Here is a 22,183-nt window from a genome sequence, read left to right on the forward strand (position 1 = left end):
ACCATGTCCATCCCTTTATGACCACCATGTACCCATCCTCTGATGGCTACTTCCAGCAGGATAATGCACCATGTCACAAAGCTCGAATCATTTCAAATTGGTTTCTTGAACATGACAATGAGTTCACTGTACTAAAATGGCCCCCACAGTCACCAGATCTCAACCCAATAGAGCATCTTTGGGATGTGGTGGAACGGGAGCTTCGTGCCCTGGATGTGCATCCCACAAATCTCCATCAACTGCAAGATGCTATCCTATCAATATGGGCCAACATTTCTAAAGAATGCTTTCAGCACCTTGTTGAATCAATGCCACGTAGAATTAAGGCAGTTCTGAAGGCGAAAGGGGGTCAAACACAGTATTAGTATGGTGTTCCTAATAATCATATAGGTGAGTGTATATTGAGCCCCAAGCTATTAGACTGCAAAGTAGGGATGCACCGATACCACCTTTTCAGAACCAAGTACAAGTACTTACATTTGGGTACTTGCTGATACCTCCAAAGATGCGTTGCCATAAAGTGGTATCGGGTGTGGTTGTATCGGGTAGTTTTACGAGTACATGAGCACAGTATCGGACTGACACCTGAGTACTGGTATCATGGACGTTTATAGTATTTATATATATATATATATATATATATATAGTATCTCGTTAATATGGTAATGGTAATATTGTAAAAATGGACTGAACCATGATTTGCCATGGAATCCGTGGTGATCTATTTTAATTATTTACAGAGTTCCCATATCTTTTTATCCATAGTTTTTTTTTTTTTTTTTAGGAAACAGCTCTTTATTTTTTCTTAATTTATTTATAGAGATTTATTGTATTTATATATTGAATTGCAGTTTTTTTTATAAATAAAACAGGATAAATAAAATAAACTAAAGTGTGTATATTTATATTACTAATATTCGTTTTATATACATTTACATTTTTTAATAAAAAAAAAAAACAGGAAGAAGCTCCCAGGCGTTTTATGACGACTGACACTGATATTGTGCATTCACAACAGAGAGAGATCCGAAACTTGATATTGAACTCACCAATCAGAGGAGACTGCTTGGGGCAGAAGGGCATGTCCTCTTTATTAACAGGAGGACCTAAAAGGGAGAGGTTGGCATACACATCCGTGTGGTTACGTCCACCAACTGTGTGTCCCGACGAAGAATCCGGCTTGCGGAAAATCCGGAAAAAATATGACACTCTTTTCTGGTAACCCTCTCTGGAGAGAAGGGCCATGACCACTAACTGGACACCCAAAAACATTATCAGGTAACGCCATTTGGACTGCAGCGTGTACATGATGACGGGACAGTTCAGTGGAAGTTCTGCACCACGTTTTAGAGTCAGATGAACAGTCTGAGTGAGATTTTAGAAGTTTGAGTAACTGAGCTCTACGGTGGTCTCATTCCTTGTATCTCAGACACTTCAGACTGTGACACTTATGCATGCACACAGTAACAAATAAAACAGATATGTAATGGAAAGTTATACGGCTTGGAGATGTAAACAAATGAATCTTTTCAAGGATTGGATCAGATATATGTAGTAGAGGTAAACAAAAGTTTGATGGAATACAAGGCACTTCAGATGTGGTAGATAAAATGGCTAAGGAGAGGTATCATTTATTCTAACAGATGTTCAGACCTGCTGCAGGTTGAATTAGATTTGCTTTGCTCACTGGCAGTCTTTAGCCTATTAATGTACAACTGGGTTCAATGGATGTTCAATGGAAACTCCCAGTGGTCCTCTGGTGTTTTCATGATTCAATGATCTACTGAGCTTCCGTCAAGCTCCACCAAAGCCATAGGAACTGGGAGGATGTGTCCACTTGCTGGAAGGAAATGGATTGTTTTGTTCCCAAAGGGTTCTCAAGAGCAGCAGCCCTGTAAAAGTCTCATGGCCACTACAAAGTAAAGCATGGGGCCACAGAGGTCCAGGGTACTGTTTTGTAGTGTTGGTGTAAGATCTTGAGTATGTATATGCGCCTTGGATATGTAGGAGGGGGAAACAAAGAGGAGGGGGGAGGGATGATATCCAACACCCCCAGCTATTGTCTCATTCTGTCGCCGCGCAGGGGGAGGGTCCAACACCCCGTCCAACGCCAGCTGGTCCAATGACAGGAGTCCGTGTCTGAAAAACAAAGAGGAAGACATGAGGAGTGACCCAAAATAGAGGCTTTACAATATGTTATGTTTGTTTATTTGCCTCCATACTAATTCACTCATGCTTCTGAATGATCAGGGTAATAAAAAAAAAAGAAACGTTTTTTGTGAAAATGCAGTTAAAGGTGAACTATGTAGGATTTTTGCAGTAAAACATCCAGAAACCACTAGGCCAGTGTTATATATTTTGTTCAGTTGAGTACTTAGAATATCCCAAATGTTTTCAACTATTTGTAAATCGTGAGAAAATTGCTATTTTAACCAAGGAACCGGGACGTGTGAGCTATGCGTGTGAGGGAGTCGCCTGTCGATTGCGTCATATCTGCGTCACCCTCGGTCTCCGGTTTTATTCAGTGAAACACTTTACTCTCACTGCATTGTGAACAAGTGTCATAGCAGCCGCCGAGCGAACGTCATAACTTCCTTTTCAACACACTCAGATATATCTAATACGATAAACAGAGCTGCGTTACCTCACACTCAGCACTGGAGAAGAGGAAGTGCCGCCGGCAACCGTGTCATAATAAAAGTCCCGACAGCGACTATGCCATAATAACAGTCCCGCTCTTCAATCGCTCCTGCGGCCTTGCTCAGCTCCACAACACTCGCTCCTGCTCTGCTTCAGACTACAGTAATGTTAATAATCGCATCCATGAACATGATTTCTGCCCGAGTCCTATCCTGACTGTTTCCCACCGGCTGTGAGGTGAAGACCACATGTCCCGAGATTCTGCGCTCAAACGTGGCGTCATCAAACTACGCCTTTGTTTTGAACGCGCGACCTCTAGTGGACGGAAAAGTTACATAGTGTAGCTTTAATGAATAGCGACAATGGAATGCTTTTGAAAACATGCAAAGAATACAGCTGAAGAATAACAGTGTCATAAGGATAGAAAAATTATTAAATTCTTGTCTGGCTATCACCAGACCAAGCTCAATTTAAGATTGAACATTGGTCTGGGGAGTCTGCTCTGTATTTTCTACTGCACAAGAGGCGTGATAAATGAGCATAATTCAAATGACTCTGTACATAATTGGAGAGTCCTTCAACCAATCAGACCACAACAGGCGTGATCAACGGGCAACAACCCATCGCTTCTCTATCCATCATCGTGTTAAACCCGCCAATAGCGGGCCAGGTGGATAAGCCAGTCTGTGATTGGTTCCCGCAAAAGTGTAACAGAAGCAGTAGAAATTAATGTACAGATTTCCAGACTGAGTTGCAGGGCAAAATCAAATCGCCGGCAGATCAGGCTGGGTTTACCCAGTCTAACTTTCATTCAACAAGGATGCAGTCAAATTATATATTTTTTTTAAACTCGACGCACAAACTGACTTGCGAGTCTGTCTCGTGTGCACATTGAGTTCTCTTTTGCTCTTGAACAAACAATAACAACAACACAGAGAATTTTGCCAAAACACCAGTTTTGTAGAGTATTCTCATATTATGAGTCTTAAATTAGTTAATTAACGTCTTAAATGAACTTGTGAGAAAATGAGATGCGCGTGACAGCGCGTCAGATCCGCGTCATGTTCGGCAGCGGCCAATCTTAAAGTCACAGCAGCACTGATGATGCCTGTCATTAAATGTTCATCAAAGAACAAAGGGAACAGAAAAACAATATAGCTTTAATGCTGATTAATCTATATCTCATTTATTATTTATGCAGTTAAGAAAGGTGTTTGATAACTATTACATTTCTGTATATGTCTAACAGGGAAGGCCACGGGTAAATATAACATTTATTATAATGGGTTTATGTAGCCTAAAGATTATTTTAAGTTCACTTAAATTAAAAGTTGTTTTTTTTAAGCCTAATAAATGTTGAAATTGGTAGCTTAGCTTTCATTTACACTGTAATCCATGTAACGTCATTAATGTTTCATAGAGACATTAGTATCAGTGATACTGGCCTTCATTCATAAAAAGATGCCACAACAAATATTTAAAATATGCTGTCTTTATATTGTTTCAACATTAATTTGGAGAGTAACTGAAAAGAATACAATATCAAAATATTAAAAAACTCCAAAAATAAAACTTGTGATCAATTGCGATTAATTACAGAAAATGGGATTAAATAGTTTTTTAATCGATTCCCAGCACTAATATAAATAAATAAATAAATAAATAAAGAAATTATTTTTTGTGGTTTTGTGGAACTTTTTTCCAGGGTGAATAGCAAGTTATAATGAACAGCTTTTATTTGAAACATAATTGTATTTTTTTTGTAACATGAATGTCTTTACTCTCCCTCTCTCTCGCTCTCTATATATAAAAAGACAAAAGACATTCATGTTACATTCACGTTACAAAAAAAAAAATACAATTATGTTTCAAATATAAGCTGTTCATTATAACTTGCTATTCGCCCTGGGGGAAAAAACCTTGAGTTCCACAAAAACACAAAAAATCTGCATATTAGATTGATTTCTGAAGGATCATGTGACAATGAAAACTGGTGTTCAGCTTTACCATCAGAATTTTTTTTTATATTCTAATAGCAGTTATTTTAAATTGTAATATCTCACAATACTACTGTTTTTGACTGTATTTTTGATCAAATAAATGCAGCCTTAATGTACATACATTCCCCCCGAAAAAAAATCTCACTGACCCCAAACTTTTGAACTGTAGTTTATATAATAACAAAAATAATGGTTTCAAGGCTAGTATAAAATATTTCTGGTCTGTAAATTTCCACCTCACTGGCTGGTGTGGCAAAAAGTTAATTTTGCCCATGTACAACTGTTGGAGAGCAAACACTACCAGCTTGTGTCGCTCCTCCCTCCACTCATCTAAAATGTGTTTAGATGAATAAAGCCTGCACTTGGTCATGGCTGACTTCCCAGACACAGGCCTTGTCCGAGGGGAAAGCAGGAAGCAGGAAGGCAGAAACTCTGTAAGCTTGGTCCCGAAAGCCACATCAACCCTGCTGGGAATCCTGTCCCGCCACTACCAGGATCACACATTGGAAGAAAAAGAGACCTGGGGCGTCAAACAAGCTTCATTTAATCTTCCTGACACAGTCTGGTGGATCTGTGCTTACAAATCAATTACAGCTCATTAAAACCACCACTCGCAGGCCGATAATCCTAATCTGGGGAATAGTGCAGGGATTGGTGGATTGGCACGAAGGGAAGATGAGGCGACGGTGTGAGAAGAAGAGTAATCTCTTACTAATCTCATCTTCAGCCAATCCTTCTCACACTTGTGGTAAGGCTTCAGGGCTTTCAGGAAGAATGAGATACACACACACACACACACACACACTATACTGCCAAAAGTATTGGGACACCCCCCCCCCCCCCCCCCCCTAAATCAATGGTCAAATCAAATTGCACGGTCAATTGTTAGAGGTTTTATAACAAAGTGGAAGCAATTGGAAACAACAGCAATTCTCAGAGCAGGGTCAAAGCATGCTGAGGCGCACAGTGCGCAGAAGTCGCCAACTTTCTGCAGAGTCAATAGCTACAGACCTCAAAATTTTGTGTGGCCTTCAGATTAGCTCAAGAACAGTGCGTAGAGAGCTTCATGGAATGGGTTTTCATGGCCGAGCAGCTGCATCCAAGCCTTACACCACCAAGTGCAATGCAAAGCGTCAGATGCAGTGGTGTAAATCACGCCGCCACTGGACTCTAGAGCAGTGGAGACGTGTTCTCTGGAGTGATAATCACACTTCTCTTTCTGTCAATCTGATGGATGAGTCTGGGTTTGGCGGTTGCCAGGAGAACAGTACTTGCCTGACTGCATTGTGCCAAGTTTAAAGTTTGGTGATGGGGGGATTATGGTGCAGGATGAGCGGAGACTGCAAGCCAGGCCTTCTCGTCCAGCATCAGTGTCTGACCTCTACAATGGGATGTCATTAAAGTTAATGTGCATGTAAAGGCAGACGTCCCAAAACTTTTGGCAATATAGTGTATGTCTCTATGTGATGCAGGAAGATCAATGAGAGGAAGTGAAAGAGAGAAGCAACAAGGGAAAGGCTGGCAGGGATACTGTAAATGAAGTCATAGAGCATGATGTTTGACTCTGTGCTGACTAACACACACATTCTGTCTCAACCTCACCCATTAGAATGGACATTAAAAAGTGATTTTCTACTCTACTTTCTACCTAATAATGTCTATGAACTGCATCTGTGGCATAATGTTGTTTACCACTAACAACAACAAAAAAGTCTGGATATTTTTTATATTTAGACCATCAGCACAATAAACTCCCTTTAAAGAAGTCTTGCTTCTAAATTCAAAGTCAGATTGGAGTCAACCCAAAACCAACCACTTTATCTGTAACTACACATTTTCATAAGGACAACCTGATATGAGTAAATGAACATTAAGTACTCAAAACATGCTTCATTTCTAGATTAACATAACTAAATTATAATTTTAAAATCAGTAAGTGAGATTCATAATGTTGACTCAGTAACCGCTGAATCATTCAGTGAAGGATCCATGATACTGATTCAAGATTTACGCATTCATCTCCCCATACTTTGTTTGTTAGTCGTCTATGTAGTGTATATAAAAATAATATTTATTGTAAAATAGGATTTCTTGGTATCTCTACGGCATCTCAATAAACCCGTCTCCAGCGTGTTGCCTCCGATCATTCGAATATTGCACTTTAATAATTATTTAATCAACATCATCCTCAATAAACCCGTCTCCAGCATGTTGCCCCCGGTCCCTCGAATATTCTGATCTATTATGACCTCCGAGCTGTAAAACTGCCAAAATAATAATAATAATACGCTGTTTGTTAATTGGCCAGTGGAGAACTGGCACCCCGACTGAGCCTGGTTTCTCCCAAGGTTTATTTTTCTCCATTAGGTCACCTAATGGGGTTTTGGTTTCCTTGCCACTGTTGCCTCTGGCTTGGCGTGCTCAGTTGGGGACACTACATTTTTCAACTAAACATCGAAATACATCTAAATAATAAACTAAATTAACCATTTAAACTAAATTACTGATCAAATTATTGATCTAAAGCCCACACTGTCACTGTATGATACTTGAAATTTTTCCAGAATGGCTATACAGCTGAATAAAATTATGCTGCATTATTTTCCTGTTTAAAGGTGAACTATGTAGGATTTTTGCAGTAAAATATCCAGAAACCACCAGGCCAGTGTTATATATTTTGTTCAGTTGAGTACTTAGAATATCCCAAATGTTTTCAACTATTTGTAAATCGTGAGAAAATTGCTATTTTAACCAAGGAGCCGGGACGTGTGAGCTATGCGTGTGAGGGAGTCGCCTGTCGATTGCGTCATATCTGCGTCACCCTCGGTCTCCGGTTTTACAAAAAAAAAAAAAAAAAAAAAAAAGTGAAACGCTTTACTCTCACTGCATTGTGAACAAGTGTCATAGCAGCCGCCGAGCGAACGTCATAACTTCCTTTTCAACACACTCAGATATATCTAATACGATAAACAGAGTTGCGTTACCTCAAACTCATGACTGGAAAAGAGGAAGTGCCGCCGGCAACCGTGTCATAATAAAAGTCCCGCCAGCGACTATGCCATAATAACAGTCCCGCTCTTCAATCGCTCCTGCGGCCTTGCTCAGCTCCACAACACTCGCTCCTGCTCTGCTTCACTACAGTAATGTTAATAATCGCATCCATGAACATGATTTCTGCCCGAGTCCTATCCTGACTCTTTTCCACCGGCTGTGAGCTGAAGACCACATGTCCCAAGATTCTGCGCTCAAACGTGCCGTCATCAAACTACGCCTTTGTTTTGAACAGGCGACCTCTAGTGGACGGAAAAGTTACATAGTGTAGCTTTAACACTGTAAAGCTGCTTTGAAACAATCTACATTGTTAAAAGCGCTATATAAATAAAGTTGACTTGACTTGACTTGACTTGGTACTGGATATACTGGATACTAGATATTGTGCTAAACAGGTTTCCAATTCATTTATAAACTGTAGCACAATTCAACAGTTTTGTCATGCCAGATGCGGTACATGCATACACATTTAATTGAAAATAACCAGAATATTAAATCCACGTATAACCTTCAAGTGATGCTCTGACATAATCTGGCAAGATAACCATATATGAACGCAACTCAAATCTCAATCTTTGTAGCGTTAATTATACCAAAAAAATTTTTTGAATAACCTAGAGACACTCAAGAAAAACAAAAAGCCTTCTGGGAAGTGTGGTCAAGCGTAGCAGGTCTGTAGCCTCTATACTGGAACAAAGTAACAGTCTTACTAAGCCACATGGATATGGGAAGAAAGACGGACAGATAACAATGTTAAAATGGGATTAAAAAGATGGAAACAGAATATTGTGTCCTTTTCTTGCCAGAGCACATCGCACCGTCCTCCTTCCATTCTGGATTCAAATGGACAGCACTGAAATGACAAACCCCATCTTCAAAAAGCCAAGACGCACAATCTTTTATCTTCTTCCTTTCCCTCTCCTTCCTCACACAGCAGCAAGCATGCATCAATAGGAGTCAGGCACAATGTAACATGCCCAAGGGCTTTAATATTATTTTATATACACTTCATAGACCACTAACAAACACAGTATGGGGAGATGAATGCCTAAATATAAACAAATAAACTGAGAGATCTTTCCTGCTGCGCGGCCTGTGGCGACTCGTGTGGCTTTGCTCAGCAGTGCATCATGAAAAGTGAAGAACTGCATGAGGCTTATAAGAGGCACCGATAGTCCGCATGACTATTCATATATAGTTCAGAATCTTATTTTTATTTTAAAATCAATGTTTATTATACATTTATATATTTTGTGTAATTTTACTATAGCAAATTAAATGTATATTTTAATTTAAATATATATTATTGTAATAATTTCAAAATATTTATCAAATAAGAATATGCATTGTATCAGTCATTGGCTAACCTGCTCTCTAGGGTTGTGTACCGAACTAGCTACTTTTTTTAAGGGCACCGACCGAATTACGTCGGTACTACCGAGTACCAATTCACATTAAATCAATCGGTGCCAAATTTCGGTATCTGAGAACGCATCTTATGATATAGACTAGTGTCTGTGAATATTAAACAGCAAAAAGATCCGTATTCAAATATGAATCCTGCATGTCCTACCTGTCTCTGTGTGAATGAGTGGCATAGATGCATGGTTTAATTTACCTTTTCTAATTTTTTTATTTACCTCACACACTGAATCGCAGCATGCCTGTGTTTCCATCTCTGCCATCTCATACGAGGACATGAATGCATGAACGTCATCTCCAGAGCCGTTCTGAGAGTCACTTCATGAGCATTTTACCGCTTTATTTGAGAAAAGCTATCTTCATATCATAAACACACAGAAAGTCAAAGGTCTTCACATCAACCTATCAAAATAAAAGTTTGGTTTTAATAAATTACTATTGTACAGTAGGATGCGTCTCAATGTTATAATACTAACACTAATGTAATAATACTAATTTATCTAATTTATTTTTTAAGCAATAAATCATAATTTGATGTTTGAATTTGAACAGTATATAAAGCTCAGTTGTACAGCTTTATTTGACAAAAAAAAGTTTAATTAAATTAAAAGATATATTAAATTAATATTTTATGTCTTTATTTGATTACCAAAAAATACATAACAGAATTTGTGGGAAATCTTTTCATAGAAATTAAATGAAAAAAAAAAAAAAAATGTGTGTGAATTAAATTAAGTAGCTAGTAGCCTATTATTTACTGGTAAATATTACAGTATTCAAACATCTCAGACAATGGCAGACATCGACAGAGGCAGCTCTGGCATAATGACAATAACACTTCTATAAATTACTTAGTTTCTTTACAGTTATTGAGGTAAACATCCATGAAGTATCGAAAAAAGGTTATGTTGGGTAGGGTACCGCTACTGGGTAAAATATGAACGGTACCCAAACCTACTGCTCTCTCATATACATAATCAAGTGATTTTGCCACAAGGTGGTTTATTGTAAATATAAATAAAATAAGTACAGGAAAATCCCCTTCTTTTAACATGTTTAGGAACATTCCCAGAATACTAAACATGCTACTGCAAGTACGAAAAGAGAGCAAGTATTATAAGCGAAAGGAAGAGTGAATAAAAGTTGAGAGGCTTCAAACCATAAGAATTCTGAGCCAAGTCAGCGAGACAAATGAAACGTTGGCTGGAGCTATACCGAGCATCTGGATTCCATGTGTTAGATTATGAGAACGGTAAGAATAAAGGAGTTTGAGAAGAGGCTTGGATTCCCTATCCTGCAGCTTGCTGTCAATCAAAACTGAAAAGAAAACAATCCTTCGTTCTCCTGCTTCACTGTCACACAAGGTCAACAGTCAATCTACCAGCCAATTCATCAACATCTGTCCATGTATAGCAAAGCATGTACCGCTAAAGCCTACAAGATCACTCAAATACACACCATCTGTACAGTAAGCTACAGAGAGTACAATACACAAGACCGGTATGTAACTTTACAATCCCTAAATGGAAGAACTTTGCAAACAAAAGGCAGGCAAAAGGCATCACAAAAGTCTTAAAACATCAAACTACACCCTAAAAACAAATGTCATTAACACATAGAGGAAGACACCCAACGCTCAGCGAGTGTTTGTTTTTCAGTCAAGCAAAACGGAATGTCCAACGGTTTATCTTGTCTAAAAATTAGTGCTGGGCGCAGGCTATTCATTTTTTCAGTTTAACGCATTAAAAATATCTAATGTCCTGTCTGTGTGGGTGCGTCTCAATCAGATCCCTAGTTCAGTAGTCAGGGCACTGATCAGGGAGTCGGCCACATTCATGTACGTTACACGATATACTGATTCACCACCTAGGAAGATAGGGAGCTCACACACACACACACACGCGCACACACACACTCAACGCACAGAAAGATTTGCGCCAGTCTCGTGCACACATCGAGTTCTCTTTCCTTCTTGAACAAACAATAACAACAGAGAATAAACACAGAGAATGTTGCCAAAATGCCAGTTTGTCGAGTATTAGGAGTCTCAGTCTCATAATAGGAGTCTTAAATGAGTTAAATAACGTCTTAAATGAACTTGCGCGTGACAGCGCGTCAGATCCACGTCATGTTTGGCAGCGGCCGATCTTAATGTCACAGCAGTCAATAATGATGTCTGGCATTAATGTTCATCAAAGAACAAAAGGGAACAGAGACAAGTGTAGCTTTAATGATGATTAATCTATATTTAATTTATTATTTATGCAGTTAAGAAAGTTGTTTGATACTTGAAACTTCTCGTATTTATTGCCTCTTTAAGATGACTCGCTTGTTGTAGTCCTCAATTGTAAGTCGCTTTGGACAAAAGTGTCTGCTAAATGAATAGATGTAAGCAAAATAAGCTAAATGGGATGAGGCATCAGAAATATTGGGTGTTTTCACACTGGGCATGTTTGCTGCGGTCCGAATCCAAGAGCGTTTGTTCCCGACACCCCTGCAGCTTTAGTCTCACTCGATTCTATCGAACCCTGGTGCATTTGCATACAAACATGCATACCGCATGATAGAAAATAGAAGGAGGATCAATATATAGTGTATTTTTTATTAATTTGGTGCTATTATGCAGAGCAGAGTGATCATCACTTGGTGCGTTGCATGAAGGCGGTTTTCTGCTGCTTGGAAACGGACTGTTTTGAGGAGACAGATGATTGCAAGCCATTCATTTGTCGCTCTGACTGCACTCACACTCTCTCTCTCTCTCTGCTCGATTACACTGAACTCTCACGCTTACTTGGGTAAATCTAATTCATCACCACTGTCAACACCTACATGTGTTTTGTTTAACTAATGACATTGTCATGGGGTAAAATGCAAGCACATTTTGCTTTACTTCCTGAACTCCTGAATGCTTTCACATTCACGCCACAGTTTCAGTGCAACCGAACTCGGACCGCCTACTACAGGTAGTCTCGGGTTTGTACTAGGGGTGTAACGATACACCTATGCCACGGTTCGGTTCATGTCACGGTTTTGGAGCCATGGTTCGGTTTGCTGTGGAGTCATGGTTCATGGCGGGCACCGGCAATAATAACACTTGATCCACTTTTAACTTAATAAAAACAGCAATTATTTAACTTTATACATTAGCTTCACATTTTCTTTAGAGCAGTTAGCATACCTGAGTAAACTAAAATGAAATAAATGTCTGCACTGTAGACTAGACAGAAATAATCTACTTATTTTATAATTTACCATAATGTAAAAAAAAAGCACATTTATTTAATAAACATTGATGACACACACAAGTAATGTCCCACTGTAGCCTACTTAACAAACACATAAATTGTATGAAAATGACTAATACTGATGAATAAATAGGCCTATAAGTTAAATATATTAAATAGCAGTTTTTGTTAATACTATAAAAGTAGCCACCACACTAATTTAAAAAGAAACAAAATAAAGTGAAAATAAAGTGGCATTTTGTGGTTATGGAAACAACAGTTACCATGGCGAATACACAATACTACTTCATCAACTGTTAATGAAACATGAAAACGGCTCCTGATAAATATAATGCACATCACACCTGTATGCAAATCCTTCCCAGCTAACACACGTCGAACCAGTTACGTGATTTATTGGTATTTTAATTTATTTCATGACTTTCAAATTGCCATCGTAACGTTGCTCATAGTTTCTCTTGCGCTTATAATATATACAGTGTGATACGGCGCGCGCACGTTGCATGCTCGCGTGTAACAAAAGAGTGTGCGCTACGAGCACAGTATAACTGCTTACAGGACAGGAAAGCGGTTTTCTGAGGTGAGGGAGATTTTTTCTTTTGTAACAAGCTATGACGATGTTGCTGGGACTCCAGGGAGCATTTTGCTTACCTGGCTAAATGGGGAAACTGGGTCTTTTTGTCCTTCCACCATGCTGCAACTTGAGCGATCACCCGAAGTGACGTGACATGCACTTGGAAGACAAAAATTTGTAAATAATATTATTATAATAATATTTATTAAAAATACAGCTCTTATTAGTTGTTAAAAGTGTACTAATTACTATTGAATCTAATGTCAAGAAAGAAAAAATATATTTTGTGGCATATGGTGATGTGAGAGCTGGGCTAGGGCAGCAGGGGGGCGTTCGGTTCGACATGAGAGTATCGCGGTTCGAACCGTGGGTGGTGTATCGCGGTTTTTCAGTTCGGTTTGAATATCATTACACATCATCTAGTGTGTACTGCGCTCCATAGTCCGCATGACAGCTTTCACACTACCAATTTTCATGCAAACAATCCTCTGTTTATAACTAAACTAGCATTGTGAAAGCACCCACTGTATCTTTTCACTTTAATCAATCCGTCAGTCTGGCACTAGAGTTTAAAATGTTAATGTTACAAAGATTTCCATTTCAAATAATGCTATTTTGAACTTTCTATTCATCAAAATCGCCTGGGGGAAAATAGTTTACACAAAAAAATAATAAGCAGCATAACTGATTTTCAAAATGATTTTAAAAAAAATTATTTTTTTTTAAATCAGCTTATTAGAATGATTTCTAAAGGATCATGTGAACTGAAGACTGGAGTAATGTTGAAAATTCAGCTTACATTTTAAAGTTATTTTAAAATGTATCTTAATAATATTTTATAATATTACTATTTTTACTGTATTTAAATAAATGCAGCATAAGAGCATAAAATAATGAGAATAATATACTTATTCAAGCCATTAGTCGACTAATTGCACATTTATATTAATTTAACTACTTTTAATTGTTCATTAATATACTAGTGTTTTCTAAGGCAGTGTCAGCTTGGACACGCCTTTCATACGGATTACATAATTAGAGATTATTTGAATGTTTTTTTTTTCAATTATCGTTTAAAAAGTAGACATTTCAAGCTTTCTATAGATCCATTTCTCATGTCTGTGAGGCAAGGAGTCAATACGCTGAGTTTTGGCTCATTTTTGTGATGCGTTCTAGTTCACCGAGACTGCAGAAAGCGCTTCCTGTTTGTTTACTTTATTTTTACAAAAGCACAACGTTTTGCTGTTACTGTGAGTTCATACATATAAACCCTTTTACGGTTTCAAATGATGTATGACCAAAAACAATGGAGTATTTTAAGCTGATAACCACAATCTGTCCCTCTTGGACTATGTGACTTCGCCACTTCCTGTGGAGTTTTTGTTCTGCAACTAACAAATACAATTTTGGTTGACCAATCTTCTTCTCGTCTACTAACGTTAAGTCGACTATTAGGGGGCAGCCCTAATAATCATTATTACATAATACTGAATCTTAAAATATCATTATAGAATAACATATTTCTGACAAGATTTCCTTACTATCATGCAGCATTGTGAGGATGTTTGGTTAAACCCTAAGCTTCCAAAGTAAGACCATGTAGTGTTGTTGTTATCTTATATGATCTCATACCTTTCTTTTTGGATTTGTGCTTGTGATTTGAAATAATGTTACCTTAGGGTTTAGAGTCATCATCACTTTGTGGAAATGTGCATCTTAGTGTTTCCATTCTTAATGTTTAATGCAATATCCTGAAATATTTGCATACAAATACACAGATTGAGCGGGTGTCCCTGAACATCAAATGTGCGTGGCACAGATTTCTTGATAAAATTCTAGATCCTAAAGTACGATTCAAAAAGAAATAAAAATGCTAAACATAAATTAAGATAGTATAAAATGACACAGCCGGGCACAAATGGTTTCGCAATTTCATGTGTAAAAACAGGCCTGAGCTCAAAGTACGTCAGAACAACTAATGGGAAAGAGGTCATTCTTTAGGACTATGGCATTTGGCTGTCACTACTTTCACTCGGTCAAATCCGGAACATTTATATAACGTCTCTGCACATAACCTGAAGGGAAAGTAAATGCTAAGCATGCCGAATCCAGACAGACTTGATGCAACAGAAAATGGGATCTTCCTTAATAATTCTCAATTTCATATACAACACCACACCAGAGTTGTTTGCGTAAGCTATGGGTTCAAGCGCTTTAAGGAAAAAAATATCAATATCCTGATCCTGGAGGGCAGCGGGAATAATAGTCGATGGTGACGCAGACAATCATTTGTTTTGCTAGAGGATTTAGTTTGTGCCCACAGCCATATTTTCCCTCAGCTATATTACTCTGCTTACTAAAGCTGCTTTTAATGTCTCACACGGAAACAATGAGGGGAATCAACCAGAATTTATCATAATGCATGAAAGTGAAAAAAAAGATCCATTTACCACAAACTATAATGATCACCAGTTGCTTCTTTTTTTTTTATCTAAAAAAGGATTCATCTTTACAGGCAGGATGTTACGCAAAACACTGAAAGTCGACGTGGCTTGATGCTTCCTAATAGTGGGGCAACAGATGACTAAACTCATGGTTCAGATCATATTACGCTTTTTGAGTCACAGATCAGATAATTTTTCAAATTAAATGTAGATTATGCTTTGTTAAAGCTGTGTTCTGTTGTTCGATTAAAATTAATGAAATAAACAGCTGCATGTATTTATAGGTTGCAGTCGTTTTGAAGTCAGTGTAAAGGCAATTCTGAGATTTGCTTCTAAACATAAATGTTGGAAATGTATTGCTGAAACACGTTACAAATACTGAACTGTGAAGTCCTGAATTGTGGAGTTAGCCCATTAAACAGTTTTTCACCCTTTTTGTGTTCAGGGTAGGGCTAGGCGGTATATTGAGTTTGTACACTATATCGATATATATTTTAGAAACGATATGGAATAAGGCAATACCGTTTGTATCGATATACAGTAGATTGATATGAATGCATCTGAAAAAAAAGAGCGGAGTACGCAGAATGAGCTGATGCAGGGAAAGTGCATGATACAATTTGTCCTAAACATGATACACACTTTATATTAAGGGCTTCAAAATAACTGGTAAGATATAGTTAACACGTATAGTTGAAAGCAGCTTGCCTGGTCAGATGCTTTGAGAGATAGGCTACTTGTGCAGACAGAAAGATAAATACTTGCGGTGTTTAATGCGTTTGAAATGTGGTGCTTTCCTCAGTGCATAACTTACATTTCACAGGTATATGCTCCATCTGTAAATGTTAAAAATTCATGCAAATATGTCTATTTTGCAGTTAGGAGAAGACGAGCCTTCTGCAAGTGAATCTCCGTTAAAATTCAGGCTTCCGTGAATGAGCGCCACCACGCACATTTGCGCCAAAGAGACAAAGCGCAATAGAAAAGGAACGCTTTAGACATATTATAATACAATTTGTCAATTTTGTACAATTTGTATCATGCATCATACATAAATATTGACATATTTGCATGAATTTTTAACATTTACAGATGGAGCATATACCTGTGAAATGTAAGTTATGCACTGAGGAAAGCACCACATTTCAAACGCATTAAACACCGCAAGTATTTATCTTTCTGTCTGCACAAGTAGCCTATCTCTCAAAGAGATAGGCTACTAATAGGCTACTATAATTCTGACTAAAGTATACATATTTCTAAAATATTTGTTGTTGGACAATAAACGTGCCATGTGTGCAATTTTAAACCTACAAGCAAGTATATTTTTATGAAAGTGACCAATGGGGTAATCAAATATCGGCTAATATGATTTTGTTTTTATTTTCATTTTTAGTTTCGTGAATTTAAAAACAAAATTATTAATTTTGTTTTTAGATTGTAAACCCTTTTTGCACATAATATATTGCATAGTCTACATTACATTCACTGTATTTGTTTATAGTCTTCAATATCAACATTATTTTTAGGACATCATTGGGCAGGATGTGAAATAAAATTATTAAAATAAATACAGATGTTTTTTTACCAAGATATGATTTTTTCGGCCATATCGCCCAGCCCTATCAGGGTTTTTTGGGGCGGGCCAGATAGTTTTACAAACTTTCATCGGAGACAGCTGGGATTCACTGATAATCCGCTGCAGAATGGGGCCGAACCGACTATCTCCCGTCCTGGCTTTCATCCTCCCGTCCCACCGACAACTGGTGTAGGTACTAGTGTAGGTACTAGTACGTGCCCACCAGTGTTGTCTTGTGTGCTTACGGCAGCTTTCCGGCGAGTGGGCATGTTTTCAGCGCCGATAATGAACACGCCCCCAGCGTTTGAGAGCAGAGAACACTGCGCATATTTTTAAAGATTTTGATAAGCTATTTTATTTACTTGCCGTTTTTGTATCATTCAAATTTGGCTGGGTGGTTAACAAAAAAAAATTCTGTGACTTGTGACAAACTAATATTCAGTTTTTATGATAACCCAGGTTATCATACTGTCAAAAATCTCATAACCGGCCCATGCCTAGTCCATATACTGTCTGCGAAGGCAAGACGTTGGAAAGCCTTGGTAGAAAACATTCCGGAAAAAACCTGGATCTGATGATCCAGCGATTGAACAAGCATCATAAAAAATAAAAATAAAATCACAGCACTGCTTCCACATGGTTACCGCAAGTACACAAAACCAAACTCTGCTGGGGACAACTAGTCTTAAAATGCATCTGGTTGATGAATTCCCTTGTTACATAAGAACTGCAACTGAGACATGCCAAATAGTGAGCGAGTTCAGGAACAAATCAAGATCTTCAAGAACCTCAGAAAAGGTTTTTCAGAACCTAAAACCTTGTATGTTATAATAGAGCCAGCAAACATTCTGACTCCTGCAATGTCAATGTATAAAGCGGAAATTAACTATTAACTCTCAACAGATATTAAATGAGACTGCTGATGCAAAGCCAAACATATTTCACTGACCTATTTTGGATTTCGCTGTTCCTACTTTGTGCCCCATGCGCCACAAAGCTACAGGGAGAGCAAAGCCTAGAGAGCAAGCAGAACAACCTGCCGCTTGGATCTGTAACCAAGAGATAAGATCCATAGGGACTAAAAACGTCAACCCGTTAAAAAAAAAGTCGTGGTCTCACACAGGAAAACAAAGCACCGTAATTTATTATCAGGAATAGCTGCAATGTGCAATAAGTAAAACAAGACCAGACAACAGCTTTCACCGGTAATTAACCTCATGTTCCTACCTGGCAAGTCTAAAAGACTAGAACAAAAAAAATATTTTCTAAAACAAATCACACAGGGCTTGCTTTTAAACAAATCTGTCTGGTCCTTAAGCTGTTCATAAATCACCTACAAAGGAGCAAAAACATCATGAATTCTTAAGCTCTTTATCACAGTATAAATCACTTCTTCCTTAAAAGAAGTTCAAAGTGACAGAGCTTAAAGACATTTCATTCTTCCGTACAAGAAGTGTTTAAAATGGCAAATTCAATCTACTCACTGTGATATTTATTTACCTAAACCGTTCGGCCAAAGGCAACCGACCAACCAATTATTTAAGCAAAACCTTTCTACATTGCTGACATTTTGCTACAAAAACATTGGTTATTTACTAAAAAGTTGCTTATCATAACAGAACAATAATTTGATAAACAGTATTTTATCCTATTCTGTTGAAATAGACCATAGGTAAATTAAAAAGCACACTAAAAGAATCAAAAGTATGTTAAGTACTACGTTAATGGAAAACACACAACAGAGTTTTTTGTTGTATCGGGTCAACCAATAAACGTCACCATTTGGTGGGTTTCTAAAAAAAAACACAAAAAAAACACCAAAATCAAAAGGCAAAACACAAAAGTATTCACAGTTAAATTAATTATTTAAAGTATTGGGTAACACTTTACAATAAACTCCCATTAGTTAACATTAGCTATTAATCTTTGTTAACGTCTTCTATATGCATCAATAACAACAACAGAAATCATAATCATAATAGTATATATTTATTTGTTTAGTTTATTGATCGTTAAGTAATTTGAGATGAAAGTAGAATTTATAACGTTTAAAAATGCTAATCTAATAAACGCTAGCTGTTGACATGAATATGTATCAAGATCAATATAGATTATGTGACAGCGGTGGGTCGTGATAATTGTGTTTAAATGTCACAGCTGGATATAATGACACACTATAGCCGCTGAGGCTGAAGCTGTCGGTGTGATTAGAGCGCCTGTAAAACGCAAAAAAAAAGTCGTTTCCCCGTAAACATGGGGTTTTGTTGTAGTCCTCAACTTGAGAGGAAACGATGCTGAGCAACCCACCGTCACAGAGCCAGTGCAGTTAGCTACAGCAGGCTAGCACAACTGGGGCTCCACACATACTCACTAACCCTCCAAAAGGTGAGAAAATTACACTTTAACAAAGGCCAAATGAGGAAAAAAAGACCTTAATATGAGACTTTATAACTTACCTGATTAAACTCGGACAGTTTGGTAGAGTATTCTCCCAGATATTCCTTAACTCCTGTCTATTTGTATGACTTCGTCGACTCCGACGGTTGTCCTGTCGGAGTTGAAAGCGCCCAGCATGCACAGGAAGTGATGCGCGCTCACGCTGCTATGCTGTGCTGTGCTGTGCTGTGCTGTGCTGTGCTGTGCTGTGCTGTGGCGAGCGTATGTGCGCGCACACTAGAGCCCTTTTCCTCTTTTTGCGTAGTGAAGGTTGAAACACATTTTTTGTATGAAAGTAAAATAAAATGTGTTTTTGTGCCATGTGTCATTAACCTTGATATAACAATCGTCTGCTTCACACAGCTACAATCTATCCATCCATAATAGTTTATACATGTAAAAGAGTATTAGCCTACTACAACACAATTCACTGTGGTTTGCAACACTAATAGCCTAAAGGACATTTTAAAATATTTTAAAATATTTTAAAATTGTGTGCATGAATGGGTCGTAATAATTAATAAATGTAGGCCTACTTGTTTGAAATATGACGTTCCTCTTTATAACTCCACCCAAAACATCCCTCATTTTTAGGGATGCACTGATACCATTTTTTAAGGACAAGTACAGATATTTTATTCTGGTACTAGCCGATACCGATACCTATAAGTTTATTAATTAATTTTTTTTTGGTGATGTGGCAGTTTTCCAAGCACAACACAAGGAGACTGATGAATGTAGGACCGCTTCTTTATTATTTCGAATGAACAAAGTATTATTTGTATGTGTTTATCACAAACTTAAAGCACAAATTTCAGTGTCCAATAACCTTCAAAGGGCATAATTACCATTGTCATAAAAAATGTATGCAGTTCGCAATGTGTGGGTTGTTGTCATTCATTTTGAAGTACTTCCGCGAATCCACACCCCTGAGGTATTGGTCTTTGGTATCTGAGATATTTTGAGCTTGGTATCGGGCCCGATACAGATACTGGCATCCCTACTCATTTTAATTTGAAGATGTACTAGAATCTATGAAGCCAGGCATTACATTTTCGGCTACTTTATTAACTCTGAAATGATTTTGTCCTGTAAATCCTACATTTTTAAACAGAATCTTCCAACTTCTGCTGTCACCTCCGGATGATCATGTATTGTTGTGATTTCATCCCTGTAGCTCATTTCTAATCGGCTAAACTTCAACCTATGTTACAACACTGTCCAGTCTTAAATATTTTCCTCCATGCAATTAAAATAAGACATTTTAAAGATCAATCTGCTCGATCAACTCTAGATTAATCATTCATAGGTAATTTCATCAATTAAATAGAATTAAGGTGCAGCAAAGTCACACTGTCACAGTAAAAGGCCATAACATACAGGTTGGATATAAAGTGCAGGTAAGTGTATAATCCAACATGTCTATAATCAGTGGCATATAATAATGTTCTTAAGCCAACTGATAAAAGCAGCAAACAAAGTAGTCATAAATGAAGTGCAACAGCACTGAGCCTTTAGGTGAGTAGTCACTTCAAATGAATTCCATAATTAAAATACACTTAAAAGCTTTGATACTGGCATAGGCGAGATATTCTTTTGCCTCTTTGTTCTAAAACTGTCCGAACCTGTTGAACCTGTTGTTATCCAGCCATGAATCTACAAAACAATGCAGGGTTGATTAGCCTACAAGTGGCAGACATACAATAGACTTGGTTGGTTTTGTTACATAGCTTGGGGCATGATGGTTGGGGCGGAGGCGGCATGGGCGAAAACAGTCCATTCCCCCACACTGGAAATGCATGGCGTTAACCCAGTATAGCCTATTTAGAATCACTTCTGCCGCTTGACAGAGCAAGATACATAGAAAAACTGAGCCGTATTGGGTCGGATTGTCCGTGACTGGAAAAACTGGAAAAACGACCCAACGCAATGGCCAGAGGTGTAATTTTCTCTCGTCAAAATGCATGCTGCTCCCACAAATATATTACCTGGATGATTTATGAAGTAAAATTTGGGGGAGCAGCATGTATTCGGTCGAGAAAATGTGATTCAAGTGTCGTACACGTAATGTGACTATATCAGCTTGTAAGCTTGAAGCACAAACATGAGCCCAGACCTTCCCTTAATGAAATAATGAAGACTTTTGAATGTTCTGTACATTAATAACCTCACACACTATGTGATGGCTTGCGTGAAAACTGCTTTAATGATAAGTTGACTGCTTTTTGAAGCAGTTCGAGTTCCGTCACAAACTTATGACTATACTGGCGTTTTTGTTAAACAAACTTTTGCGATTGCAGTGATGAAATCTCTTATGTTTTCATCTTTACAATAATACATCATCATGTAGTGCAAATGTTTAAAGGAAACCGCCACTATTTTTGAAAATAGGCTAATTTTTCAACTCCCCTAGAGTTAAACAGTTGAGTTTTACCGTTTTCGAATCCATTCAGCCGATCTCCGGGTCTGGCGGTAACACTTTTAGCATAGATCATTGAATCTGATTAGACCGTTAGCATCTCGCTCAAAAATGACCAAAGAGTTTTGATATTTTTCCTATTTAAAACTTGACTCTTTTGTTTACACGTCAGTTTCACACATTTTGGCCCTGTTGGCCTTCCATAACTTTGAGGCTTCAAAACTGCTCTTCAGGGGCCAGTTGCATAATAAGCCATTATGTTAAGACAGTGTCTTAAGGAGTAGTTAGGCAAGTGGCATTCAGTCTTACTTTTCGTATCAAATTAGGCCAGTCTATGATTTTATGTAACTGATTAAAAAAAATTATGAACAGT

At 37.8% G+C, this 22,183-nt stretch overlaps 1 protein-coding gene across 2 annotated transcripts in view; it reads right to left on the minus strand.

The window, feature by feature from the left end:
* Nucleotides 1-19,606, minus strand: part of LOC307138022 (beta-1,4-galactosyltransferase 3) — a 33,421-nt gene extending 13,815 nt beyond the window's left edge. The window contains exons 1-3 of one of the 2 annotated variants that reach the window (XM_079836122.1): nt 19,412-19,606; nt 13,010-13,091; nt 1,050-2,139 (exon numbers count right to left, since the gene is read on the minus strand). In XM_079836122.1, the coding sequence (XP_079692248.1) occupies nt 1,050-1,308 (259 nt within the window). In that variant the 5' untranslated portion in view covers nt 1,309-2,139; nt 13,010-13,091; nt 19,412-19,606. The remainder of the gene's footprint in view (nt 1-1,049; nt 2,140-13,009; nt 13,092-19,411) is intronic. The other variant, XM_079836121.1, reaches the window with a different exon arrangement.
* Between the last annotated feature and the right edge of the window lie 2,577 nt (nt 19,607-22,183).

Source organism: Gobio gobio, assembly GCF_949357685.1.
Source record: "Gobio gobio genome assembly, chromosome: 15".
NCBI classification, from domain to species: domain Eukaryota; kingdom Metazoa; phylum Chordata; class Actinopteri; order Cypriniformes; family Gobionidae; genus Gobio; species Gobio gobio.